Source organism: Notolepis coatsorum, assembly GCF_963971535.1.
Source record: "Notolepis coatsorum genome assembly, chromosome: 19".
Taxonomy (NCBI): Eukaryota; Metazoa; Chordata; class Actinopteri; order Aulopiformes; family Paralepididae; genus Notolepis; species Notolepis coatsorum.
Window position 1 is genome coordinate 34592620 of NC_140183.1, and position 25553 is coordinate 34618172.

The 25553-nt window shown below is 42.1% G+C and overlaps 1 protein-coding gene across 1 annotated transcript in view; it reads right to left on the reverse strand.

Annotated features, from left to right (window-relative positions):
• Positions 1-25553, reverse strand: part of LOC311246452 (ADP-ribosylation factor-like protein 3) — a gene marked incomplete at both ends in the record, with an annotated part of 74129 nt that overhangs the window by 16184 nt on the left and 32392 nt on the right. Inside the window, 4 exons of the mRNA XM_084336606.1 lie at positions 3490-3675; positions 3986-4036; positions 4487-4603; positions 15477-15620. Of these exons, the coding sequence (XP_084192732.1) occupies positions 3490-3675; positions 3986-4036; positions 4487-4603; positions 15477-15620 (498 nt within the window). The remainder of the gene's footprint in view (positions 1-3489; positions 3676-3985; positions 4037-4486; positions 4604-15476; positions 15621-25553) is intronic.

Consider the following 25553-nt stretch of genomic DNA (forward strand, 5'->3'; position numbering starts at 1 on the left):
AGCTGTGGCATATACAATTGTTAGAATTGGGCCTCATGCATGAAGCGATATAAGAACATATTTTCGTTCTTAACTAGCATCTCCTCTTACTTTGTTCTTACCTGGGATTCAGCAACGTTTTCTTATTGTTGCTTTTTTCTCAGGCAAGAAAAAAATGATAAGAGTGGTCGAGAGCACTCTTACCGAAATAAGAAACTCTTACCCAAAATAAAAATTAAATAAAAAAAGCATACCATTGGTTAATTGCCCCCAAATACGACTTAAAAAATACAGAACTTTTCAATAATAATTATTGTTATTATTATAACTCATTGCGTGCATTCTGTCTGAAATGGATTATATATTAGAACAGTTATGCTCTGGCCGCCCAGGCCATTGATTGATTGAAGATTTTATTAACAGATTGCAGAATGGGCACAATACAGTACAGCTCAATACACACAATTGTTAAGGGGATGCACATCAGGGTCCCCCATTTTCAATTCATAATGACATTTATGACATACACAACATACAGATATACAGATATATATCATGACATTTATGACATGACATACAGATATGCAGTACTGTATACATAGCATATAACGCATATTTAGAGATCGTCTATATCAGTGGTTCCCAAACTTCTGTTTTATGTGGACCACTAGATTGTTATCAAGAACATTTGCGGACCACCTCATATGCAAACAGTAAAACATAAATAAATAAGCAACTGACTTAAACCCAGTAATACACGAGACCCTCTTCTTGGACCAAGTAAGGTTTCGTCGATAATCCGATGTACAGTTACCCCCACCCCGCCTACCCATCCGCCCCCACCCCACCCCACCCACCCAACCACCTCCAATGTACAGTTCCCCCCCACCTCCTCCAATGTACAGTTTCTTCATCAAATGTATATACTCTCTTTTTTTTTTTTACTCTTTTTGTATCACAAACAGTACTGTATTTGAAATCTGGTATGTCATAAATGTATAGATGTAGCAGTACTGTCTATCTGTATGTCATGTATGTCATATATGTTATGATGAATTGAAAATGGGGGACCCTGATGTAAACAAGACGAAAGTCTTTCTCTGGTCTGCATCCCCTTAACAATTGTGTGTATTGAGCTGTACTGTATTGTACCCATTCTGCAATCTGTTAATAAAATGTTCAATCAATCAATCAATCAAGACCTGCGTCGCGGGCATTGCATTCCGTTCTCAGAATGGATTTGAGAGAGATGTGTCAGTCATCAGGCTATATATGCGGAGATATTCAGACTCTAGATCTATTTGCAGAGCCAGATGAGATGAGGCAACCTGTGCGATTGGCTCTTGATAACGCACAGTCGTTCAATATTGACAAAGCCCACAGTACTTTGCTGGAACGATTCATTTAGCACGTACTGTATACATTTGGTGGATTTTTTTTTGTCAAATCAGTTGTGCAATAGTCACTTTTGGTGAGTTGTTTCTATACAATTCAGTTATATGACATTTAGGTATGACACAGGACTACACAAGCATTTTTAGTATAGAAATGTGTCAACAGACTAAAGCAGGGAACCACAATATTTTGCATACGAATTATGCAGAATGTAATATCATAACTGTCTATTATTATTATTTTTCTTGCAATTGAGCCAATTTTCCTTAGGTACGGTTTTGAGGTGTGTGTTCAACAGAATGTAGTATCAAAAACATTCACAAAAAGTATGGGTTACTGAATGCTGAACTGCACTGTTATAATCACTAAGCCATTGTGAGATACACCTGTGTCCCTGTATCACTTGTCTCTGCTGCCCTTTGATTAAAAAACGTCCCTATGTCCATTTTCCTTTTTTTTGTGGCATATTTCAGTTAGTCACAGTAAAAGTCACCTAGTAAAAGTGAGATAATTGACAATATCAAAACGTGCTAGGGCTGTACCGAATAGTTCGAAGCTTCATTCATAATGTTGACATTCAAATTCTAAATCAACATAAAAAAGGTGTGCCATACCTTGCCATACCAGAACGACGCCCCTGATTACTACAATATTAATAGTCTATTTCACTATATAGCTATAGGTGCGTATGATGACAATTTGATTCCTATCTCATTTTGATCTATCGCAAATCGCTCCAGCGCTAGAATACGGCCGGGGGATCGACAATGCAGACCCACGGCTCTCATATTATAATGAGCCCGCGAGGCGTGTCTCTGTATGCAAATGACTTGCGCGAGAACGCGCATCCAGTTTAGAATGAGTGGGATTCACCATTCAAATCTCCTGGGTACGGACCGATTTCGAGGTTGGCTTGGTGGCTTTTCTTATTGTTCTCTTAACAGACAGGTAAGCAAGAATATAAGAAAAATAATAAGAGAGTATTGTTGAATGAGGCCCTTTCTCTCACACACAAACACAAACACACACACACACACACACACACACACACACACACACACACACACACACACACACACACACACACACACACACACACACACACACACACACACACACACACACAGAATGTGCTGCAGCTTGACGAGCGAAAGGACATGTCTGCTTTCTCTGTCAGGGAGGAAAAGTTGATCCTTGCTATCTATTAGAATCATAAATGATTGTCAGTCGTGACATCAGACCAGCGGTACGTCATCCACACTGAATTGTGATCGTCACGCTTCTTTTTCTGGGGGGAAATAACTCAAGGAATAAACAGCGATTAGATGTTTGTTCATAAACTACAACAACTTTAGCACAAAACACACTGATATAAATCACACTGAATACCATTGTTGCCCAGAAATAGTCATTATCTCTTAGTTTTATGTCACTTGTAGATTCATAAGTGATATTAGATGTCCAGGTAGGGAAATGAGGAAATATCCTGCAGCTGACTGGGGAAATACCATAGAGACTGAAGGAGTCTGAAAACGGATAAAAGTAACATTTCACAACGGTGTGAACGCTCAATGACAGCCAGTGTTGGAAAGTGATTACTTGAGTTAACATGATGCACTAACAAAACAAACATTTCAAACAATGTAAGCAATTCCCATTTGACGCTGCAACACTGTCTTATCAGAAAAAGTTAATAAAGTATTAATTGACCACAGGAAAAAAGGTAAATAATGTACGTTATGTTATAGCCATAAGTAATATATTTACATATTGTATCGGCATGATTATAGTTGATTATATTATATGATTATAGTTAGAGTTAACGATTATGGTTAAGACATAAAGTTAGGGTTCGATCATTACATTTTCTGAAAACGTAAAAAGTTTAAATCTTTGGAATAATATATTATATATATCTTATTTGTAATACGTACATATGTAAAATGTTCAATACAATATGTACATATATTACTTATGGCTATAACATAACGTACATTATGTACCTTTTTTCCTGTGGTTGATTAGTACTATATTTACATATTTTAAGCGAGATTGGGCTGTTTTGAAAAGTTATATACGGTCTGTCTGTTCATCTGTCCGTTGGTCCATCCGTACCTGAACCCCCTCTCCAGTGACGGCAGAGCAGGCCTGGATCTGCCACATGCGGTCGCGGTAGGTATGAAGGTTGAGCCCCTCTGCGATGTCGCTAGCCGGCGAGGACGTAGCCAAGTCCTGTTTGTTAGCATAGATCAGAACAGGAACTCCCTTCAGGTTCTCCTCCTCAATCAACTCCGCCAGTTCCTATGAGAGAGAGAGAGAGAGAGAGAGAGAGAGAGAGAGAGAGAGAGAGAGAGAGAGAGAGAGAGAGAGAGAGAGAGAGAGAGAGAGAGAGAGAGAGAGAGAGAGAGAGAGAGAAAGAGAGAGAGAGGTAAAGATAGAGTGATAACAAGATACACTTTTCATAGAGGTAAGATAAGAACATTGCCTAGTTGTTGACAGCCTTACATGGTTATGTGTAGAATGCAAATGTAGAAAATATAAATAAGAATACAAAATATAAATAAATCAAAAAGAAGAAAAAGGTGGAAGGTGTTGTTGCCTGTGTCCTCACCACTCCTGTCTCCTCAAACCTCTTCTTATCAGCACTGTCAATCACATAGATCTGGAGAACAAAGTCAAAACAACAGATCAAAGTGATATTATTATGACAATATTTTTATCCACCATTTTTTGTGAAATGCACAATAAGAAATACAGAAATTATGATATAATAATATTTAATATAATAATATATACAGCAATACATAGATAAGACACTTCTCTGGCAAGAGGAAACGTTTTCTACCTGTCAGCTGCTATCTTGGTACTGTAGCTTACAGGACCCATACCGTATACCAGTAGGTCAGCTGGTAGCTTGTTAGCTTACAGTACCCATACCGTACCAGTAGGTCAGCTGCTAGCTTGTTAGCTTACAGGACCCATACCGTACCAGTAGGTCAGCTGGTAGCTTGTTAGCTTACAGTACCCATACCGTACCAGTAGGTCAGCTGCTAGCTTGTTAGCACCAGTAGGTCAGCTGCTAGCTTGTTAGCTTACAGTACGCATACCGTACCAGTAGGTCGGTGTTCTCCAGATATTTCTTCCAGAAGGCTCTGATCTTCCTCTGGCCACCGATGTCCCAGACGTTTAGCTTCATGCCCTGACATGTGATGCTCTTGATGTTGAAACCCTGTAAAAGTAACACATGAAAGTACTGTACTTTGTTTATATCCGTGACTTTCAAACTGTTGGTCTCAACCTCCTGGTGGGTCCCGGCTGAGCACAAGGTGGAAAAATGGGATGAAGGCAAAAGTGTTAGGCTACTAGGCTAGCACTAAATTACAATGAGATCTGCAAGACAAAAGAAAAATTAAACAGATATTAGATTAGATTCAAATGTATTGTCATCATACAGCACAAATCCAGTTCAAAGTAAAGATGTTGGCATCTAACCAGAGTGCAAAAGTAACAGTAAAGTGCAATAACAATATACAGTGTAACAAGTGATTAAATATAATATGTATATAACAAGCTACTGAGTTATATATATGAATCTGATGTACTGTACAGTATTATTATGTACAGTGATACAAGTATAATACACTATGGTAGAAGTCATACTGGCAAGTGGTATAACTAATTAGAGTAGGTAAAGAATATACAGATATAATAATATCCAGGTAGCTATATACAGTATACAGGAATATACATATATATTCTTACAGAATATAGATAAATAAATTGTATGAATAAACAAATAAGTTGTGTGTCTTCCATCGTGGGTACTGGCGTAACACGTTTTGAAAACCTCTGTCATAAGGTACAAATATTACACTGTCTTCACGCAAAGCACACAGAGCCAGGAAGAAGGCAGGTCTGATATGGCTTCAGATTCTGAAAACCCAGTGCAGGAGCTAATCTAGGTGTCACACCTTGATGGTCGAGACTGGCTACATCTAAAGCCACGAAATATTCAAAGAAGGTCATGTAATTTAAACTATTTTTGGAGATACCAGTTATTACTGGAGATGTTCATCATTGTTCAATTGCTTGCAAATAAATTATTGATCTGTGACCTTTTTGAGACGGTCTCTGGTGGAGAGGCACAACAAACACATGGTATTTGTTCAATTTTGTGGCCCTTACTGGTAAATTATCTCCTTATATCACATCATTATTGGAATGGAATGTTGGAACCTATGGAATCCGTTATAGTGATTGACTATATAAATCTCATTTCATTATGATGCCTCTAGCTCATGGAATAAATTCCAACAATCCCTAAAGACTGAGATTCTCCCCTATGTTGCAGAATTTAAGACCTCGGTCACTATTCATTGTTGATCAAGTTGTAGTGTTTTAATTGATTTGTTATCCTTGCTTTTGTCTTCCCTTGTCTTGTTTGTATTATTGTTGTGATTGTATGTTGTGCTTTCAATGCTGTATAAATATTGAATTAAATTAAATCTTTCAACATTCTGAGACTTCAGGATCCTCTTTGTCAAAATGACATTATTGATCCTAAGGCGATATTTTGGAATTTATACCATTTTCCAGTAGTTTGTATGATATTGTGATAACGAGGGCCGAAGAGCAACACCTTCAATATGCATAATTCTGGTGTGATTTCTGATTGGTGGAAATAGCATTCTGCAAGAAGACAACAGGTTTTTCTTTTAGATAATAGGTTTTACTCTTTCACCGATAAGGAGTTTTGGAACCAATCGTGATCACCGATATCTTGAAAGCAATATCATCCACCTACTGCAAGTTCTAGAACACTACTTTGCAGGACACTGTAATTTATTGTATTGCATTGTGGTGAGCTTAAAGGATAAGGTCCTAGAACTCCATTGCCATCAAAGAAAGGGTTAAAAAACAGTCACAGAGCCGGTCAGCATAATCTATTGTTGCAATGCACAGCTTTTTCCTGGTCTCGAGTGTAATGCAAATTGCACATGCTCAGGGACTATGCTGTTCTCCTTACTACTGTACACCAATAGATCAATAGAGCCTGTTGTTCTGTTTACTACTGTACATCAATAGATCAATAGAGCTTGTTGTTCTGTTTACTACTGTACATCAATAGATCAATAGAGCTTGTTGTTCTGTTTACTATGGTACATCAATAGATCAATATAGCTTGTTGTTCTGTTTACTACTGTGCATCAATAGATCAATAGAGCTTGTTGTTCTGTTTACTACTGTACATCAATAGATCCATAGAGCTTGTTGTTTTTACTACTGAAGATCAATATAGTGTGTTGTTCTGTTTACTACTGTACATCAATAGATCAATAGAGCTTTATGTTCTGTTTACTATTTACAACTGGAAATATGTGTTTGCAGGCTGTACTATTGAATGATTTTAACATACAATGGGAAAGTCTGGCTTCCTGGTTGAGAAACCCTAAGGGCAAGAGAGAGTAGGAAGAGTATTGAGTTTAGAAGCATGCATTGTATGGTTTGGTCTTTTTGTAGGCTACTGTATATTGACAATAAGAAAAAAATCTATTACAATGGCCTCGTCCTTTATTGGGCATCAGGCACATAATACATAACTGACACCATTTATTTCTGTTTCATGTCCTTTACTTATCTTAAACCCCATCCCTTAGGAGGTATCTTGGTTCTTGCCAGGCCATCCATTGTAAATATGAATCTATTTTTAACTGGTTTGCCTGATTATATAGCCACAGGCAATATATATATATTGAAACCTGACTACAAACATTACAACTTAACCCTGAAATGAAATAGTTTCATTCACTGACTGACATTGTATTCAGCTGTGCTGTAACACTATCTTTCAAATTGCATTCTGTCTAAATAAATTATCCAAATGCAAACTAAATATGCTGGGGGGATCAATGTCAATTACATGACAGCTGGCGAACTTGGTGTTCAGCTTTGTTGTTGCAGATACAGTAGATGAACTTGGTGTTCAGCTTTGTTGTTGCAGGTACAGTAGATGCACTTGGTGTTCAGCTTTGTTGTTGCAGATACAGTAGATGAACTTGGTGTTCAGCTTTGTTGTTGCAGGTACAGTAGATGCACTTGGTGTTCAGCTTTGTTGTTGCAGATACAGTAGATGAACTTGGTGTTCAGCTTTGTTGTTGCAGGTACATTAGATGAACATGGTGTTCAGCTTTGTTGTTGCAGGTACAGTAGCTGCCAAATTTGCTTGACAGTCAGGTATGTTTAGTTAAAGGGGGACTTCACCAAATAAGTGCCAAACAATGCTAAATTATGTTGCACATAATCTCACACACATCCAAAAACTCTAAACATTTGTGCACACATTAATTTAGATTATATCTTTTATGAAACACGAGCACACAAAGTTCCTCAACATACTGTATCTTTCAATTAATTGGTATATCTATATTTTGACACTTATTCCACTATTTATTAAATAAATGAAGGTGAGGCACCCCAGTTAAATGGCAATTTTGGCTGGAAAGGTAATTTTTTAGATAGTATCTTATTTCGCCTCTACAAATGTTTCTCTAATGTTTCATAAAACATATAAAGCAACCATCAAAACCAACTTTTTTCCATACTGCCACAATTAACAAGGTACTTCCTAACAAAAATAGCTGATCATTTACAAAAGCTTGTTAATAAATAGTGGAATAAGTGCTAAAATATAGTTCTGTATCGTATGGCTCTTGCTCGGCGTCACTCTCTGCACTGTCCTCGCACACGTGCACGCGCACTGAATAAAGACCACAATGTACCTTTAATCCCAATATTAGTCTGACCACACCCCTATCAGCTTACCCATATAAGCAGGGGTGGGGCCACCCACTCGCCTCCTTCTCGCTTTCACCACAAAGAAGTGCCTCGGTAGATCCCCACTTGACGTGATGTGATGGTAGGAGAAGAGTTGGAAAACAAGGATACGTTGACATCATATCTTTATTTTCTCTCTCACTATATTCGAGAAAATACGGCGATATTGTCTTCGTACTGGAGTGTCTGGAAGATGATGATCATTCTAAAAATCCTCCACCGGTTTTCGTATTGGGAGTTCACGCCGCTACATGCCTTTTCCAACTGCAGTCCTTGCTGTGTGCTGGTTGCGGTAAAGACACAGCTGGGCTGTAGGACGCGCCGCTGTTGTGAGAAGCGGTGGGTTCCAGGGTTATGTTTTGCTGGCGAGCTCCACTTGTCTGTTAGTGCTATGGGGGCTAGTTGACAATGTTTATGAAAACCGGCCCCAGACTAGGGTCCTTTGTTCAGCCTCTTAGGCGACAGAAGACCTTGGTCTGAAGCCCATTATAGTTAACTAGTGGGCCACGACCAATAAACACTGGTGATCCCTGTGTTTTCTGGACGAGTGGTTGTTTCTCTGTCACCGTGTAGGCCCCTTCTTTCATATGCAAATGAGAGTATTCCCTCACGAGGAAATATGGGCATGGATGATCGTTAGCGGAATATCTGTGTTCAAGTCAGCTACAGGCCAGTTGGGTATTGTGCTGGCTCCGTCGGCGTCGGGTGTTGGTAAAGTCACCGTTGTAAAACTGTGTTAACATCTTGTTTCTCTTCTCTCTTAAACAGTGAGGAGGGTTTCAGAACGGCGGCCTGTCTGAGTGATTGTTATATCATTGTGTACAAGTTCAGGTGATAGCTGCTTAGCTTACGTGCTAGTGGTGACCTACTGTTAGCCAGTCAGCTGTTAGCTGCGGCGCTAGCCTGTTGTGATCACTAGGCAAGGAAACGTTAGCTTGCGTGCTAGTTATGGCCTACCTAGGCTAGGCTAGGAAACGTTAGCTTGCTGCTATCGGCCGAGTGCGGCCGTTAGCTTAATGCTACACTGTTGAACGTGCTTTGATTATAACATGTTTTAAACACTCTTGACTACGACGTCATCTTTGACAGAGGATGTTCGTCGAACCTGCCCTGGGCCAGGACGGCAAGGACTGCGTCAACAAGGGGGACCGTAGCGGCGGGATGGAGCGGCGACGCTGCCCAGGTCGACAACACAGAATGGCTGTGTTTACTACGATGCCTTGTTGGAGTCTGCAGTTTCGCTTGATCTGCGCTCAAGGTAGGCCAGGTCTGACCAGACCTTGAGCACTTCTTCTTGCTTTCCCTTCTAAATGTTTTGTAAATAACGATGTTTTCCAAAACGAGTGTTGCTGCACTACATTTAGGATACGATGCGAGTTATGTGTGAATTGTCTTGTCACTGGTATTAGCTTCTCCATGCAAAACGGGTTGTTGAGGGAGTTTCCTGGTCCCACACCCTGGAATATTGGGCGTGTGCACCGCAGAAATTCCCCCGCCATAGAGTACGTCACCGTGCGCGTCTCTGTTGGTAGGACTTCCGTGTGCTGTTCAGGTCCATATGATGGATCTGTTTAAAACGGGGGGTGGTCAGGGCTCCTCCTCACGAAGCTCCTATTCGGGCCTTCTGTGAGTTGGGACTCTCCTTCCATGTGAGGGAGCCTCCTCAGAGTACAGAGCCTCCTCCTCAGATTGATAAGGTGAGTGGAACCTCAAGAAGGAGTCCTACTCTATTGTGTGTGTATTTGATTCAATTCGATTATTGAGTGTGTATGGGTTCAGTGCCTCCTCCCCGGAGAGCCCTAAAACCAATTTTTTACATGGCTCAAGGTGCAATATATTCTTTTCAATCTGTACAGCTCGCGTGGGAAGTCTCTCTGGGGATTCCCGTCTCCTTCCTATGGGAGGGTGGTGGGATGTAAAAATGTGAAATTTTTTTACCCCCGGCTGTGTAGACTGGGATACATACTGTTGGTGCTTCCTTCTTTTCTATTAAAAAAAGTTGGAGTTAGGAAGTATCACACCCCTCTTGTCGTTCCCCTGGGCGCCTTGGGGATTCAATGACAGGTCTAAATAGCCTGTTCATTGATGTGTTCTGTAAACAGGCGACTGACTGGCACGCCTTGGTTGCTTGAGGTTAAAACGGCGTTTTTATAAAGCAACTGGGATGGAGGTTTTTCCTCTTCCGACGACCAAATCCGACGACCTGGTTTGGTTATCGACGGATTCTCGTTCATATCTGGGGGATGATGACGGAATGGATCTAAACATATGTAGAGGGGTCTCACGCCCTGGGGGTGGGCCACCGGGCGCGGTTCTCCCCGAACGTCTGGGTGGCGCCTTCTTTTTATGTTTAAGATCAACACGCATATCTGCCCCTTCTCCTGGAGTAGGCATGTCGGCGTGGTTAGGGCACGGGACTGGTTCTGGTCATGCTGGTCCGGATCAGTTGAACCCGTTGTCCGCCGGGGATGCAGATCTGCTGTTCTGGTACCCTGAGGGACTTGGGCTTTTTTCAGGGGGAAAAATGCCAGGTCGGTCCGGGTGTCACAGGGTTAAGCGCTATGGAGACCCTGGTTGGGTACATTTTTTACTCAGCACTGTCGTAATGGCTTACGGCCATGCCAACCTGTACACGCTCGATCTCGTCAGATCTCGGCCGCTACACAGGTTGGTCCTGGTTAGTACTTGGTTGGGAGACCGCCTGGGAATACCAAGTACGGTGTGCTTGGGGCTGGTTCTCCATTCTTTTTCGCTCCTCTCTCACGCATGGCGAAGAGGGGCCTGTTGGGGTGGTCTTTGACCTCCTCTGGTGACCCTGTGCTTCCCGTATCGCCGGGCCCGGTCCAAAGTAATGTTTCGTCGACCCGTAGGCCTGGGTTAACCCTTTTTTGAAAACTGAAACACTTGTACTGCGGTATAGCCGGTGTATACCTGCAGGTGTGTTTTGGAGTTTTTTCTTGAGGGGTTATAGGAACAACCACCGCATTGGGTAACACCAAGGTGGTTGATTCCCTGGTGTGTTGGAGCAGTGTCAACTCCCGGGTTCACCGGTTGAGGGTGCCCCTGCACGTTCATGACGTCTGCCAATCGTGTCAGCCTTCTCTGCCTCAACCCCTCTGGGTGGGTTTTTTTTAAATGGAGGCTTGGTCATGCAACAACGCCAGCATACGCCCCTTCCGCCGGGGCGGCTGTGTTCAGCTGTCCCCTCTGGCGCCTGTCTTGTCTGCAGTCTCCAGGCTAGGGTTAACAGCCTGTTGCCTGGTTTTTCCCCGGTGCGCTGCCTGCTTCCGTTGGTTAACCTTTTTTGTGTGCTTACGGCCATGCTGACTGCCTGTTCTGCAGGGTCAGTGTGCCAGGCGGTGTACTATTGGGGGGACAGGGCCCGCTCGGCTGAGGGGCCTTTGTCCGAATACGCTGGCGATGTGGGGGGCGGGGTCACTAAGTGCCCACCTGGTGGGGTCTTGATGCTGGCATCATGGACTTTTCCGGGCCCCCATTCCAGGGGGTCCAGTCCCTTTGGTGGGTCTGGGCCTTCCTTCGCGCTCCGCTGCTACGGCCTTGCCACGGGGTTTGGTTTGCCCTTGACCCCGTGATTCTGGGGGCAGTAACGAGGTTGTTCCCTCCGTTCATTCCCGGGTGGCATGCGGGTTGTGCATGTGTGTAGTCGTGGGGTCAGGCCACGGTCTGCTCACCCTGTGCGTTGAGTTGCTTGAGTGCCTCTTCGCACGGTCGGGTCCGTCGCCCTCCCGGGAAACCTCCAATAGGGGGGGTGCCCTCCATTAGGGTGGGTCGGGGGGGCTCGGCCCTCCCTGTTCTGATGGTTGTGGGAGGCTTTCAGTGGGGTGTATTTGTCGGCCGATGGCTCTCGCTCGGCCTCCCTTGTGCAGAGAGTGACGCCGAGCGAGAGCCATACGATACAGAAAGTTCTGTTAGTAGTGGTGACGCTCGGCGTCCGACGCCGCTGCAGCCCTTGATCTCGCCTTGTGGTGAAAGCTTGGGAAGGAGGCGAGTGGGTGGCCCCACCCCTGCTTATATGGGTAAGCTGATAGGGGTGTGGTCAGACAAATATTGGGATTAAAGGTACATTGTGGTCTTTATTCAGTGCGCGTGCACGTGTGCGAGGACAGTGCAGAGAGTGACGCCGAGCGTCACCACTACAACTTGGTTATAGTCATAACCTAACGATATGTATATCAATTAATTGAACGATATTTTGAAAGAATTGTACTGGAAATGAGTTACTGCAGGCCGGCATGAGAACATGAGAGTTGGATGAGGGAAAAAAAGATGTGGCCAAAATACTGGTTGTGTAGACAAGTTTTTATACTTGAATGTAACTAACATAACAGAGATCTGTTTACTGTAAGTTTACTGACAGGAATTGAAGTAACAGAACTTTGAGAAATAATTGCAGTAACAAAACGTTGAGAAATAATTTAAGTAACAAAACTTTGGGAAATAATTGAAAAGTACTTTGTATGTATATGTGTATATGTGTATATGTATGTTGTATGTTTTGTTTTGTTTTTTGTTTATTGTTTTGTTGTTTATATTCTGTTTATATCTGTGTTCAGGCTCCCTCCAAAAGCTTTAAATAGCTTCTTGGGAGACCTGGCACATGCACACAATTGCGACGTTGTTGTATCACATGAGGATACTTACATGTAATGTATCGTGTGTGTGTGTGTGTGTGTGAATAAATTCATTCATTCATTCATTCATTCATTCATTCATTCATTCAGAAAGAATTGAAGTAACAAAATCTTGATAAATAATTGAAGTAATAGGACTTTGAGAAAGAATTGAAGTAACACTACAGAACTTTGAGAAATAATTAAGCATTACATCACGCGCATGTGTGTGTTATGAGAATTAGAGCATGCCTAGGGGTGGTTGTTAGAAGTGGTGTAATGGCTTTTATACAATTGGCGCAATAAACACACATTAATTGAAGATTTATTGACAAAACCATCCGCAGAAAAAGTAGTTCCAAAAAAAAAGAAGAGAAGTTGCCTCCGTGTGTAGAAGCAGCTCGGAGGTGCGCTGTTTCAAGGCATGCCATCTAAGAATGAAGTGAGCGTGTGTTATTGGATTGATTGATTGAACATTTTATTACAGATAGACAGTGCTTACATCTTTATACAATTGCCGAATTCATCCAACCGTATTGCTATACAATAAACACACATTAATTGAAGCATAATGGAGATTTATTCACAAAACCATCCGCAGAAAAATTTGGTTAAAAAAAAAGAAGAGAAGTTGCCTCCCTATAGGGAGGCAACTTCTCTTCTTTTTTTTAACCTACTTTCTATAGAAGCAGCTCGGAGGTGCGCTGTTTCAAAGCATGCCATCTAAGAATGAAGTGAGCGTGTGTTATTGGATTGATTGATTGATTGATTGATTGATTGATTGATTGATTGATTGATTGATTGATTGATTGATTGATTGATTGATTGATTGATTGATTGATTGATTGATTGATTGATTGATTGATTGAACATTTTATTAATGTCCGCCTTGTTTCGAACTGGTTATGCTTTGGCCCTCTTTCGAAGTCGGTTATGCTTAGGTGGTCTATCGCCCTGCTCTAAAGATAAACTCTAAGCATAACCGACTTCGAAAGAGGGCCAAAGCATAACCAGTTCGAAACAAGAAGGCTTCAAAGCATGCCGTCTAACAGTGAAGTGAGCGTGTGTTATTGGATTGATTGATTGATTGAAAATTTTATTAACAGTGAAATGAGTGTCCTTTTGACGAATGGCATCTAACAACACACATCGCGCAATTAATATTTTGTTCCACAATGAGTCATGAGTCAGAAAGCAGAGGAGCCAAGACACAATAATTGCATATAAATTGATAGTTTATTACGGAGCTGTCGGTCCGTAAAAATAATGCCAACATTAAACCGGTCAGATAATAGACTCATATTGGTTGCGCACGGCATAATCGATAGACCGAGACCGGTCTAGAGAGAGAGAGAGAGAGAGAGAGAGAGAGAGAGAGAGAGAGAGAGAGAGAGAGAGAGAGAGAGAGAGAGAGAGCCACCACCACCACCATTCATCTGCAGTATGCGTTGTAATTGAGTTAACAGTTAAGTTAACATATGTTAAGTATTTTTATACATGGTTATGGCTTTATTGTTTTAAAATCATTAATAAAAACATTATTATATTGTGAAGATCAACCATCGCATTCCGTCTCCTCTCTTCTACACTTCACTGCTAATAATGCTCAGGAACAGATGGCTGAAAAGACTTAGCTCCTGCTCTTTCTATTAATGTAGTGATTTTATCAGCTTACCAAGATTGATGGTTACCTGCTTAATGATGAAAGTGTGATTAAATAAAGATGTTGGTGACATAGACATAGCGGCTGAGAAGGTGATTGGTGAAGCAAGCATCTATACAGTTTAATAAGATTAATAACAAAATGTGCTATATATAGCCTACTGTCTGCATCGAATATGAAATAAAGGCATTTAAATAATAAATACATTTCTTTCATTTTAATTAGCAAAAAAATAAATTAAAAAAAAAACTTCACAAGCGTGTGTTAAATAATTGAAGTAACAGAACTTTGAGAAAGAGGCGAAGTAACAGAACTTTGAGAAATAATTTAAGTAACAGAACTTTGAGAAAGAAGTTAAGTAAAATAACTTTGAGAAAGAATTTAAGTAACACAACTTTTTGACCTGTAGTAAAATGTATTTGAGAAATAATTTACCTGTAGTCAAATGTATTTGAGAAATAATTGAAGTAACAGAACTTTGAGAAATAATTTAACTAAATAATGTTGAACTAAATAATGTTGGACTAGAAGTGTAAAGTCACGAGCAAGTGACAAAATGTACATGTGGGTTCCTTGTCGTCATAACCAGTTGAGAGTCACAACACCCTACTCCTCCTCGCCTCTGTTCTTCTTCTCCTACCTCCTCCCCTCCCGGGGTCAGATGGTTAATCTCTGACTTGATGGATTAGACTCATGGCCCTGTCTCTATTCTTAGCCCAGATCAGTGGACCTGTCCCGGGCAGCTGGCAGGCATGAACACGTGTGGAAGGCAGCAAAGCAGGGCATTGCTGAGTGAAAATGAGTCAGGGTGCTAAGTCTTTCACGAGAGGGTTGTTACCTGTGTGGGCGTGATCGTGTTGAGTTTGTGTTACCTGTGTGGGCGTGATGGTGTTGAGTTCATGTTACCTGTGTGGGCATGATGGTGTTGAGTTTGTGTTACCTGTGTGGGCGTGATGGTGTTGAGTTCATGTTACCTGTGTGGGCGTGATGGTGTTGAGTTCTTCGGAGGCCAGTTGTTTCAGCAACGTGGTCTTCCCGGCGTTGTCCAGCCCCAGCAGCACTATCCTCAGCTCTGCGTCTTTACCTCCTTTAAGCTTCTGGACCACGGAGAACAAGCCCTGCCACATAACATACACATCATAATTATAAAGATGCAAGATTCAAGATTCAAGAGTTGTATTCAACACATACATACCAGGGCATACAGTGAAATGCGGTTGGCCATGCCAGCTTCGATTGTGCAATAAAACAATAGTAATAGTAATAATAATAATAAATACACATCATAATTATAAACATGGCCACAGTAGTGATTCCAAGGTTCAAGGTCGAATGGGAATATTCAATATATTATATGATATACTGTATATAATATTGAATGGGAATTTATTATAATTTTTCGGAGGATTGGACTCACGCCATCACGCACTCGCGCACACACGCCGCTGCACTTTGCTCTCGTCTGTCGGCTCGGGCCTGCGTTTTCGCCGATCAACCAATACATTGTTGGAAAGTTTAAATTGCCGCCTTTTGATCGGCAACACACTCAACCTATTGCGTGATTCCATTCTTGCGTTACAAGATGAAATATCCGGCAAGCGTCATTTGACAAGCCGTGCGGACGAGTGACCACGTCTGGTTGTGCACGGTCCTGAACTGACCAGTCACCGCTGATGGCGAAAATGATTGACCACCGTTATAGCCAAGGAGCGTCTGCTACAAAATCGATCCCAGATGGGCACTCAGAGTGGGGGAAGGTAACACAAGAAGACAAAGAAATCCATTGAGCTTTTAAACAAATGGGAGTGGATGACGATTTTGGATAATCATGCCCAATTTTTACTGGTACACACATTACAAATACCTTTGTAAAACATTCATTTTCCGTGGGATTTGTACTACATAAGACTTCAGGCTATGGAGCCATTATGTTTTCCATCTCCTACCTCTCAGCTGGAACTTAAAAACAGCCATCTGGCAACCAGTAAAAAGAAATGTGGGCGGCTGGGTCGTGCAGCGGACTAAGTGCTTGTCACCAACGCGAGAGACACTGGTATAGAATCCGGCTGTCAGCGTTGCCTCCGGCTTGGCCGGCCGTCATACTGGTTCAATTGGCAGAGTCAGCGGGAGGGAAGCCGGTGGGTGGGTCCGGGTCGTTGTAAACAGCGACTCCTACAGTTCGGTCGGGGCGCCTGCACAGCGAGGGAAGGATCTGGAGGGAGGTAGTGTGACCTTCCACACGTTACACTCTCCCAGTGAGAGTCCGCGCTGCCAGGTGAAAAGAAGTGGTGGGCTGGGTACACATGTGTCGGAGGAAGCATGTGATAGTCTCCGCCCTCCCAGACCGATGGTAGGGGATAGAGTGTGCAACGACCAGGAAGGAGATTGGGAATTGGCATAACGACTAACATTGGGAGGGGAGAAAAACGGAAAAAGAAGGGGGGGGAAGATTTTTAAAAAAAATTTAAAAATGTGAGTACACAAAACTTTTACTTCACTGTGTTCAAACCTCTGTTACTCTATTTCATTAGCACTCAAAGTGATTTTTTTCTTTATTGTGTAAGAAACTTCAGAATGTTACCTTTCAAAAGAGAACAGACATATGCATGTGCTATAAGTATAAAGTATAATAAATCGCAAGTTACTTTGGGTATGCAATCGTTAAAAAAAAAATTTAAACTAGCCCCATTTTTGCCCGATCCTTTTAAATCACAAGAAAGTACTTGAATTAGGAATGAACACAACACTCTAACTCACCATCTTTAGATAATAAAGTACTCAACCTCTACTGTCTTTAACTATGAATAAACACAACACTTTAACTCACCATCTGTAGATAATAAAGTATAAACCTCTATAGTCTAGATGGAAACATACGTTTATCTGCATGGTCTGGATATTTTTTCGCCACCTGTTTTTTCTTAATCCTTGAAGGAGGATCATCAGTATATAGCGAGGTTGGTCATGCTAACATGGTAGAGGAGGACCATCAGTATATAGAGAGGTAGGTCATGCTGACATGGTAGAGGAGGATCATCAGTATATAGAGGAGGATCATCATTGTTTGTCTTGGCAAAAAAGCCATCGGGAGAGCCAAGTGCATGAGGCGAGAGAGGGTAATGCATGAGTTCTTGGAGGCAGGGCCGTTTCTATGCATAGGCGAGCTAGGCGATCGCCTAGGGCGCAAAGGGTTTTTTTAATGAAAAAATAACAGAGTATAGGAACAACTCAAGGAAACTCTGGAGGACACTTAAAGAGGTAGGATACAGTAAGAAATTAAAGACTAAATCGGGCAATATCAGTTTAGAAATTGAGGACAACATTTCAGCAGACAAATCAGAGGTGGCAGACTGTCTGAATAGCTATTTTACATCCATTGCAAAAACGATATCTGAAAAGATACCAGCTAAAACTGGCAACAACATAGAGAGTGAAGTCCATAAATTCTACCTAGATCAGGGGGTTAAAGCAAATGCTTTTTCCTTTAGGAAAGTGACTGAGATGGAGGTCCAGGAAAAGCTTAAAAAACTTGACACCTCAAGGGCTACTGGATTAGACAACATCCCTGGTACATTTTTGCAGGATGCGGCAGAAATCATTGCCCCATATGTAGCTCACATTACCAACCTAGCCATTGACACAGGAACATTTCCAAGCGAAATGAAATCGGCAAGAGTTATTCCTCTCCACAAAAAGGGAAAGAAATTGGAACCGGGTAACTACAGACCCATTTCCATCCTGGCCGTTCTATCAAAAACCATTGAGAGGCTAGTATATGAGCAAATAGATGGGTATTTCTCCACTAATAACATCATGTACAAATACCAATCTGGTTTCAGGAGGTCCCACTCCACTGACACCTGCCTGCTGTTCCTCACAGATTACATCCGGAAAGAGGTAGATGAGGGAAAGTTCTGTGGAATGGTAATGTTAGACCTCCAGAAGGCATTTGATTCAGTGGATCACAACATCCTGTTAATGAAGCTTAGGGCCCTAGGCTTTAATGAGGCAGCTCAGAAATTGATTGGTTCCTACCTAACAGGGAGACAACAGGTGGTAGATATTAACGGAGTACTCTCCAATCCTCGGACAGTAGAGTGCGGGGTCCCGCAAGGGAGTGTTTTGGGTCCGCTCCTCTTTCTGCTGTATATAAATGACCTGAAAGCAGCTTGCTCATGTGACCTTTTTTTATACGCAGATGACTCCGCCTTATTAGTGTCTCACAAAGACAAACAAGTGGTTGAGCAGACATTGAGTGCAGAACTAGAGAAGGTTAGCGACTGGCTAGGCCACAACAAGCTGTCCCTCCACGTGGGGAAGACTGAGTCCATCCTATTCGGGTCAACGGTCAGGCTCAGAAAATCGCCAGGTTTTAACATTAGAATAGGAGATACTGTTCTCACAGACAAAACATCAGTGAAATATCTCGGTTGCGTCCTGGAAAACAGCTTATCAGGGGAAAGCATGGCTCACCAAGCACTTACAAAGATAAATTACAGGACTAGATACCTAGCCAGAATCTCTCATTTTTTAGATCAGTCAGCGATGAAGATTCTTGCTGGAGCTCTCATACAGTGTCACTATGACTATGCGTGTGGCTCCTGGTACAACAGTGCCCCCAAAAGTCAGAAAATAAAACTACAGACATCACAAAACAAGCTAATCAGGGTAATACTAAGGCTACCTGCCCGAACCCACCTTGACCCATCTCACTTTGAGATCATGAGATGGCTTAAGGTGGAAGACAGAGTAAATCAGATAGGGATGTGCCTAGTTCACAGAATAGTGCACGGGGTAGTGTACTTTAACAATTACTTTAACCGAATCAGAGACACCCATGCATACCAAACTAGGCGCAGCTCAACTGACTTTGTGCCAGTCAGATTCAGGAGCTGTATGGGGAATGAGTCTTTCCTGTATTCAGCAGCTGTCTATTGGAATAGTCTGCCCAGTGAACTGAAAATCATAGACAATGCCGTTAGATTCAAGTCCAGCCTGAAGACATGGCTCAAAAGGGACTATACTTGACCAGACCTAGTCACTTAGCTTAAGGCACCCTTGCATGTTGTATGAGTCTGTATGTATATAAATGTTAAATGGTATATGTGATGTGTTGTGATGTCATGTTTTGTTTGATGCATGTATTTTAGCATCACACTCCCCCTCCCCCCTACAAGGACCACAATGGAAATAAGCTCTGAGCTTTTTTGTGTTTTATCCTTGGCAGCAGGGCCGCCTCAGGGGGTGTGCGAGCAGTGCGGTCGCACAGGGCCTCGCGGGAAGGGGGGCCTCGCAAAAAAAAAAAAAAAAAAAAAAAAAAAATATTATTTTTTATAATTTTTTATAATTTTTTATTATTTTTTTTTATTTTTTTTGCGAGGCCCCCCTTCCCGCGAGGCCCTTTTTCATCACAGACCTAAAATCTAGTTTTGCTTATATGCTTATATATTTCACATTAGACACGTTTGTAGAATGTGTCTGACTTGTTCCTGGCTCTGCGGCTCTGCAGCAGACATACTCACTATTGGAGCTCTGGGGCTCTGCAGCAGACATACTATTGGTTTCAACGAAGGGAGGGGTTACATGTGTACAGTCGGCCGGCGTGCGTCAGCTGCGTTTGACTATTTTGCGCATGCAGCATTGGAGGTTATGCTTATGCCAGCCAAGACGAAGAGGACGGTCATTCGGCAGATGGACTGAAGATGAAAGTTGTTGCATGTAAGACAGTTCAGTCAGGCTAGCCATGTCGGCTTAGCTAAAGGCAGGGACAGCTAGTTAGCTTTAGCTACGTTATAATATCGAGTGCTAACGTGTGGTTCAGTCGGGATAGCCCATGTCGGCTAGTAGCTAGCTTAACTAAAGGCTAACTAGCGTCGGCCGGCGTGCGTCAGCTGCGTTTGACTATTTTGCGCGTGCAGCATTGGAGGTTATGCTTATGCCAGCCAAGACGAAGAGGACGGTCATTCGGCAGATGGACTGAAGATGAAAGTTGTTGCATGTAAGACAGTTCAGTCAGGCTAGCCATGTCGGCTTAGCTAAAGGCAGGGACAGCTAGTTAGCTTTAGCTACGTTATAATATCGAGTGCTAACGTGTGGTTCAGTCGGGATAGCCCATGTCGGCTAGTAGCTAGCTTAACTAAAGGCTAACTAGCGTTAGCTAACCTAGAGAGAGCGCGTGCAGCATTGTTATGCCAAGATGAAGAGGACTGTCATTCGGCAGATGAACTTCGTCAACTCCACGCGGTTGTCTCCATCCTCTTGGACGTTTGGTGAGTTTTGAATGCACTCTATTCTATTCCCGCCGTGGATATATCTCTCTCTCTCTCTCTCTCGGGCCGACTAGCTATCGTGGCTAAGGCTAACGTTATGTTGGCTAACGTTATGTTGAGCCAAGCGGGCCGGCTAGCTAATGTAGTTAACGTTATATTGAGCCAAACGGGCCGGCTAGCTGTTGTAGCTAATGTTATATTGAGCTAAAGCGGGCTGGCTAGCTAACGTAGCTAACGTTATATTGAGCCAAACGGGCCAGCTAGCTGTTGTAGCTAATGTTATATTGAGCCAAGCGGGCCGGCTAGCTAACGTAGCTAACGTTATATTGAGCCAAACGGGCCGGCTAGCTGTTGTAGCTAACGGTGTGTACCTGGTGTCAGTACCTGGCTACTCTATTTGCAGTTAGCCTATTTAGCTGATGTCGGCCGTTGGCTCCTTGCTACTTTGTTTTCTCTGGTATAGACCCTCTTCTCTTTGGATTTAAGTGTTGATCTTTGTCCTTTTGGATCTTTGTATATTCATGTTGCCTTTGTGAAGTTATCTTTTCCTTCTGTTTTGTTCTTCCATTAAAAGTTGAATATCCTTTAGGGGCTCATCTTAGCTGTCTTGCTTATCTCTCTCATACATGCTCTCTCTCTAACACACACACACACAGACATGCTCTCTCTCTCTCTAACACACAAACACACATGCTCTCTCTCTCTCTTTCTAACACACACAGACATGCTCTATATCTCTCTCTAACACACAAAATGACATGCTCTCTCTCTATATTTCTCTCTCTTTCTAACACACATATACATGCTCTCTCTCTAACACACACACACAAACAGACATGCTCTCTCTCTATCTCTCTCTTTCTAACACACACAGACATGCTTTATCTATCTCTCTCTCTTCAATTCAAATGGGCTTTATTTCACATTCTTGTATTTCTCCCAGTAGGTATGGGAGTTTTGAGTTATTGTCCATGTTTTCAAAGTCTCTTTGGGTGTTTGCAATTTGTGGGAAGTATATGCAGTGTGCGACCCATAGCATGATCTTTGGGTGAGCCGCGTCGGGGGGGGGGGGGGGGGGGTGCGCGGCGCGCCTCTCAGCGAGGAGTGCTCAGGAGTCGGACTGTGTAATCGCAGACGTTACTAGTCTGTAGCCTGTAGTAGGTAGAGTAGAGTTAGAGTAGACAACTCACTTACCGTCCGGCCGTCTGGACGGGGCTTCCACAGCACATTCCATGATAAAAAAAAGTATCTATTTAGTTAGATAGAGATGATTATCTCTCAGACTCCTGACTTACTAACAATATGAAATACTCCTGGTCCCAAGCATTATTTTCTCGACTGACGAGTCACTGAGCTTGCTTCGACCACTAGGAAACGCGCCCATATTTCATATCATATTTGAAGACCCTAATAGGCTACATTTATTTGCTTGCTGCATTTACATTGGCTGCGACGAATCGATACATTGGCTGCCTGCAGTGACGCTAACGCCCACCACAGTCACCACTGTGAGTGACGTGAATCTCAAAACAATGATTTATATTTAACTAATAATAGTCCCCACGGCCACCGGAGCAGCACCAGCCGCAGGTGTAATTGCGCCTGTAGATGATCCGATTCCCGCCTCCTGCTGCTCTGTCAGCTTCACTGTCAGTGAATAATATATAATAGTAATTTAGAGACCCCCCAAAAAATCGCAAATCAAGTTTGCAGGGGAGCTGATGTCTGATCTAGGGGAGCTATAGCGGTCCGGGCTCCCCTCGTGGATCGCACCCTGAGTATATGTCTTGGTATAGTGGGCAGGTTGTTAAGAAGTGGAGCTCGGTTTCCACAGCATCTTGTGTGCAGTGGGTCTGTCTTCGCTTGGGAGCCAGGTCTGCCTATGGCGGCCTTTCTCGATGGCTAGGCTGTGCTCGCTGAGTCTGTACCTAGTCATGGATCTTCTTAGTATTGGGTCAGTCACAGTGCTCAGGTATTCTGCCACTGTGTACTCTCTGTTTAGGGCCAAATAGTATTTCAATTTGCTCTGGTTTTGGGTTGTTTCTTTCCAATGTGACTGTAGAACGGGAGCTCTCTCTCGCTCTCTCTCTTGCTATATGTTGACTGTATCATGCCCAGCCTCGGGCAGCGCTATTATTTAAGAATATGTTGACTGCATGAATTTTTTTTTTTTATCTTTTAGGGGGGGGGGGGGGGGGGGGCCTCACATTTAAATCTCGCACAGGGCCTCGCATTTCTCCCAGGCGGCCCTGCTTGGCAGTATATCATGACTGTGCTCTTCTGTCACATGTTTATTTTTTATTGTCAAATAAAGTCATTCATTCATTCATTCATTCATTCATTCATTCAATGGCTGGAGAGGGCGCCCCAATTTTCTTTTAATTATTATTATTTTTCTTTTTTTCTTTTTCTTTTTTTCCCACATCTCTTATTTTGGAGATCGAGATCATACTGTGACACTCAAATGAAAAAATATTTCATCAACTAAAATATCTATAATTTCCAGAATAGTAAACACATACAGGCGTAGAGGCGGCGGTGTGATGTACAGGCAGCTCTGTGTAGGAGTGTGTTTCAGGCTGTGTGATGTACACAGGCGTAGAGGCTAGTATCAGATATCAGGCTGGTACAAGGCTAGTATCAGATATCAGGCTGGTATCAGATATGAAGCGTCTAGATCAGCTACAGAAGCACCGGATTTGCTTCTGCTCAAGCCACTGCCAGAGACCTCTGTGAGGAGATGAATGTGGAGGCTGTGCTGAAGCAGAAGAGGCTGAGAAAAACAAAACAGCAATTCTCCTACGAGTCTCCTGATGAGCCCTTCAGTGATGCACTGAAACAAATGGAAGCTTCCTTCTTCAACCAGGTTGTGGATGTCTCCATTGAATCACTGCATGAGCGATTTCCGACCTTAAGTGAAGTTGAGAGCAAGTTTGGGGTGCTTATCAACTTCCCTAAGCTTTCCACTGAGGAGCAGAAACTGCAGTGTGCAGCACTAAGTAACTCCCTCACCTGCAATGGCCAGTCAGACACTGCGGTCAAGTGAGCCGTCTTTTGCTTTTGCGTGGTCAAGTGAGCCGCTCTTGTTTTTCGAGTGCGCGATTAGTTCCAGGTTTACGGTAATGCATTCAAACAACCCTGGGAGGCTGTTGTAATGAACCGACGTGACTTTTGAACACAGTCTCGCAAGTAGATCTTACAGAAATACTTAATATGACATTGAATGCGCATCGAATCAATAGGACGTTTAGTCTAATCAATAGGACGTTTCGTATGTGCAGTATTATTGAACATCGAATCAATAGGACGCGCAGTATATTCGACCACTAAACAAAAGCTACAGACAATTCCACAGAGGAACACTTCCGGTAAGGATTTCAAAGTAAAGGATGGCATGTGGTTCATTTCTATTATTTCATAAGTAGTTTATTACACTGCCATGTTTGTACTTAATACTTCTCAAGACTACTTGCACAAATAATATTAACTACTTTTACTGTGTACTTTGAGTAATTTGAGTTTCAAAGTCCTTTTTATAGAACAATGAGTATTTTCGACTAACTTTGATGTGGGATAAAAAAAGATTTTCCCATAAGCACCTTATGAAACTGCCATGGTTGTACTTAGTACCTCTTAGACTACCTGTACAAATTATATGAAATATTTTTACTGTGTACTTTTTGAGTAATTTCAGTTTCAAAGTCCCCAGAATCAGCATTTTCGACTAACTTTGATGTGGGATAAAAAAAGATTTTCCCATAAGCACCTTATGAAACTGCCATGGTTGTACTTAGTACCTCTTAGACTACATGTACAAATTATATGAAATATTTTTACTGTGTACTTTTTGAGTAATTTGAGTTTCAAAGTCCCCAGAATCAGCATTTTCGACTAACTTTGATGTGGGATAAAAAAAGATTTTCCCATAAGCACCTTATGAAACTGCCATGGTTGTACTTAGTACCTCTTAGACTACTTGCACAAATTATATGAAATATTTTTACTGTGTACTTTTTGAGTAATTTCAGTTTTAAAGTCCCCAGAATCAGCATTTTCGACTAACTTTGATGTGGGATAAAAAAAGATTTTCCCATAAGCACCTTATGAAACTGCCATGGTTGTACTTAGTACCTCTTAGACTACTTGCACAAATTATATGAAATATTTTTACTGTGTACTTTTTGAGTAATTTCAGTTTTAAAGTCCCCAGAATCAGCATTTTCGACTAACTTTGATGTGGGATAAAAAAAGATTTTCCCATAAGCACCTTATGAAACTGCCATGGTTGTACTTAGTACCTCTTAGACTACTTGTACAAATTATATGAAATATTTTTACTGTGTACTTTTTGAGTAATTTCAGTTTTAAAGTCCCCAGAATCAGCATTTTCGACTAACTTTGATGTGGGATAAAAAAAGATTTTCCCATAAGCACCTTATGAAACTGCCATGGTTGTACTTAGTACCTCTTAGACTACGTGTACAAATTATATGAAATATTTTTACTGTGTACTTTTTGAGTAATTTCAGTTTTAAAGTCCTCAGAATCAGCATTTTCGACTAACTTTGATGTGGGATAAAAAAAGATTTTCCCATAAGCACCTTATGAAACTGCCATGGTTGTACTTAGTACCTCTTAGACTACCTGTACAAATTATATGAAATATTTTTACTGTGTACTTTTTGAGTAATTTCAGTTTTAAAGTCCCCAGAATCAGCATTTTCGACTAACTTTGATGTGGGATAAAAAAAGATTTTCCCATAAGCACCTTATGAAACTGCC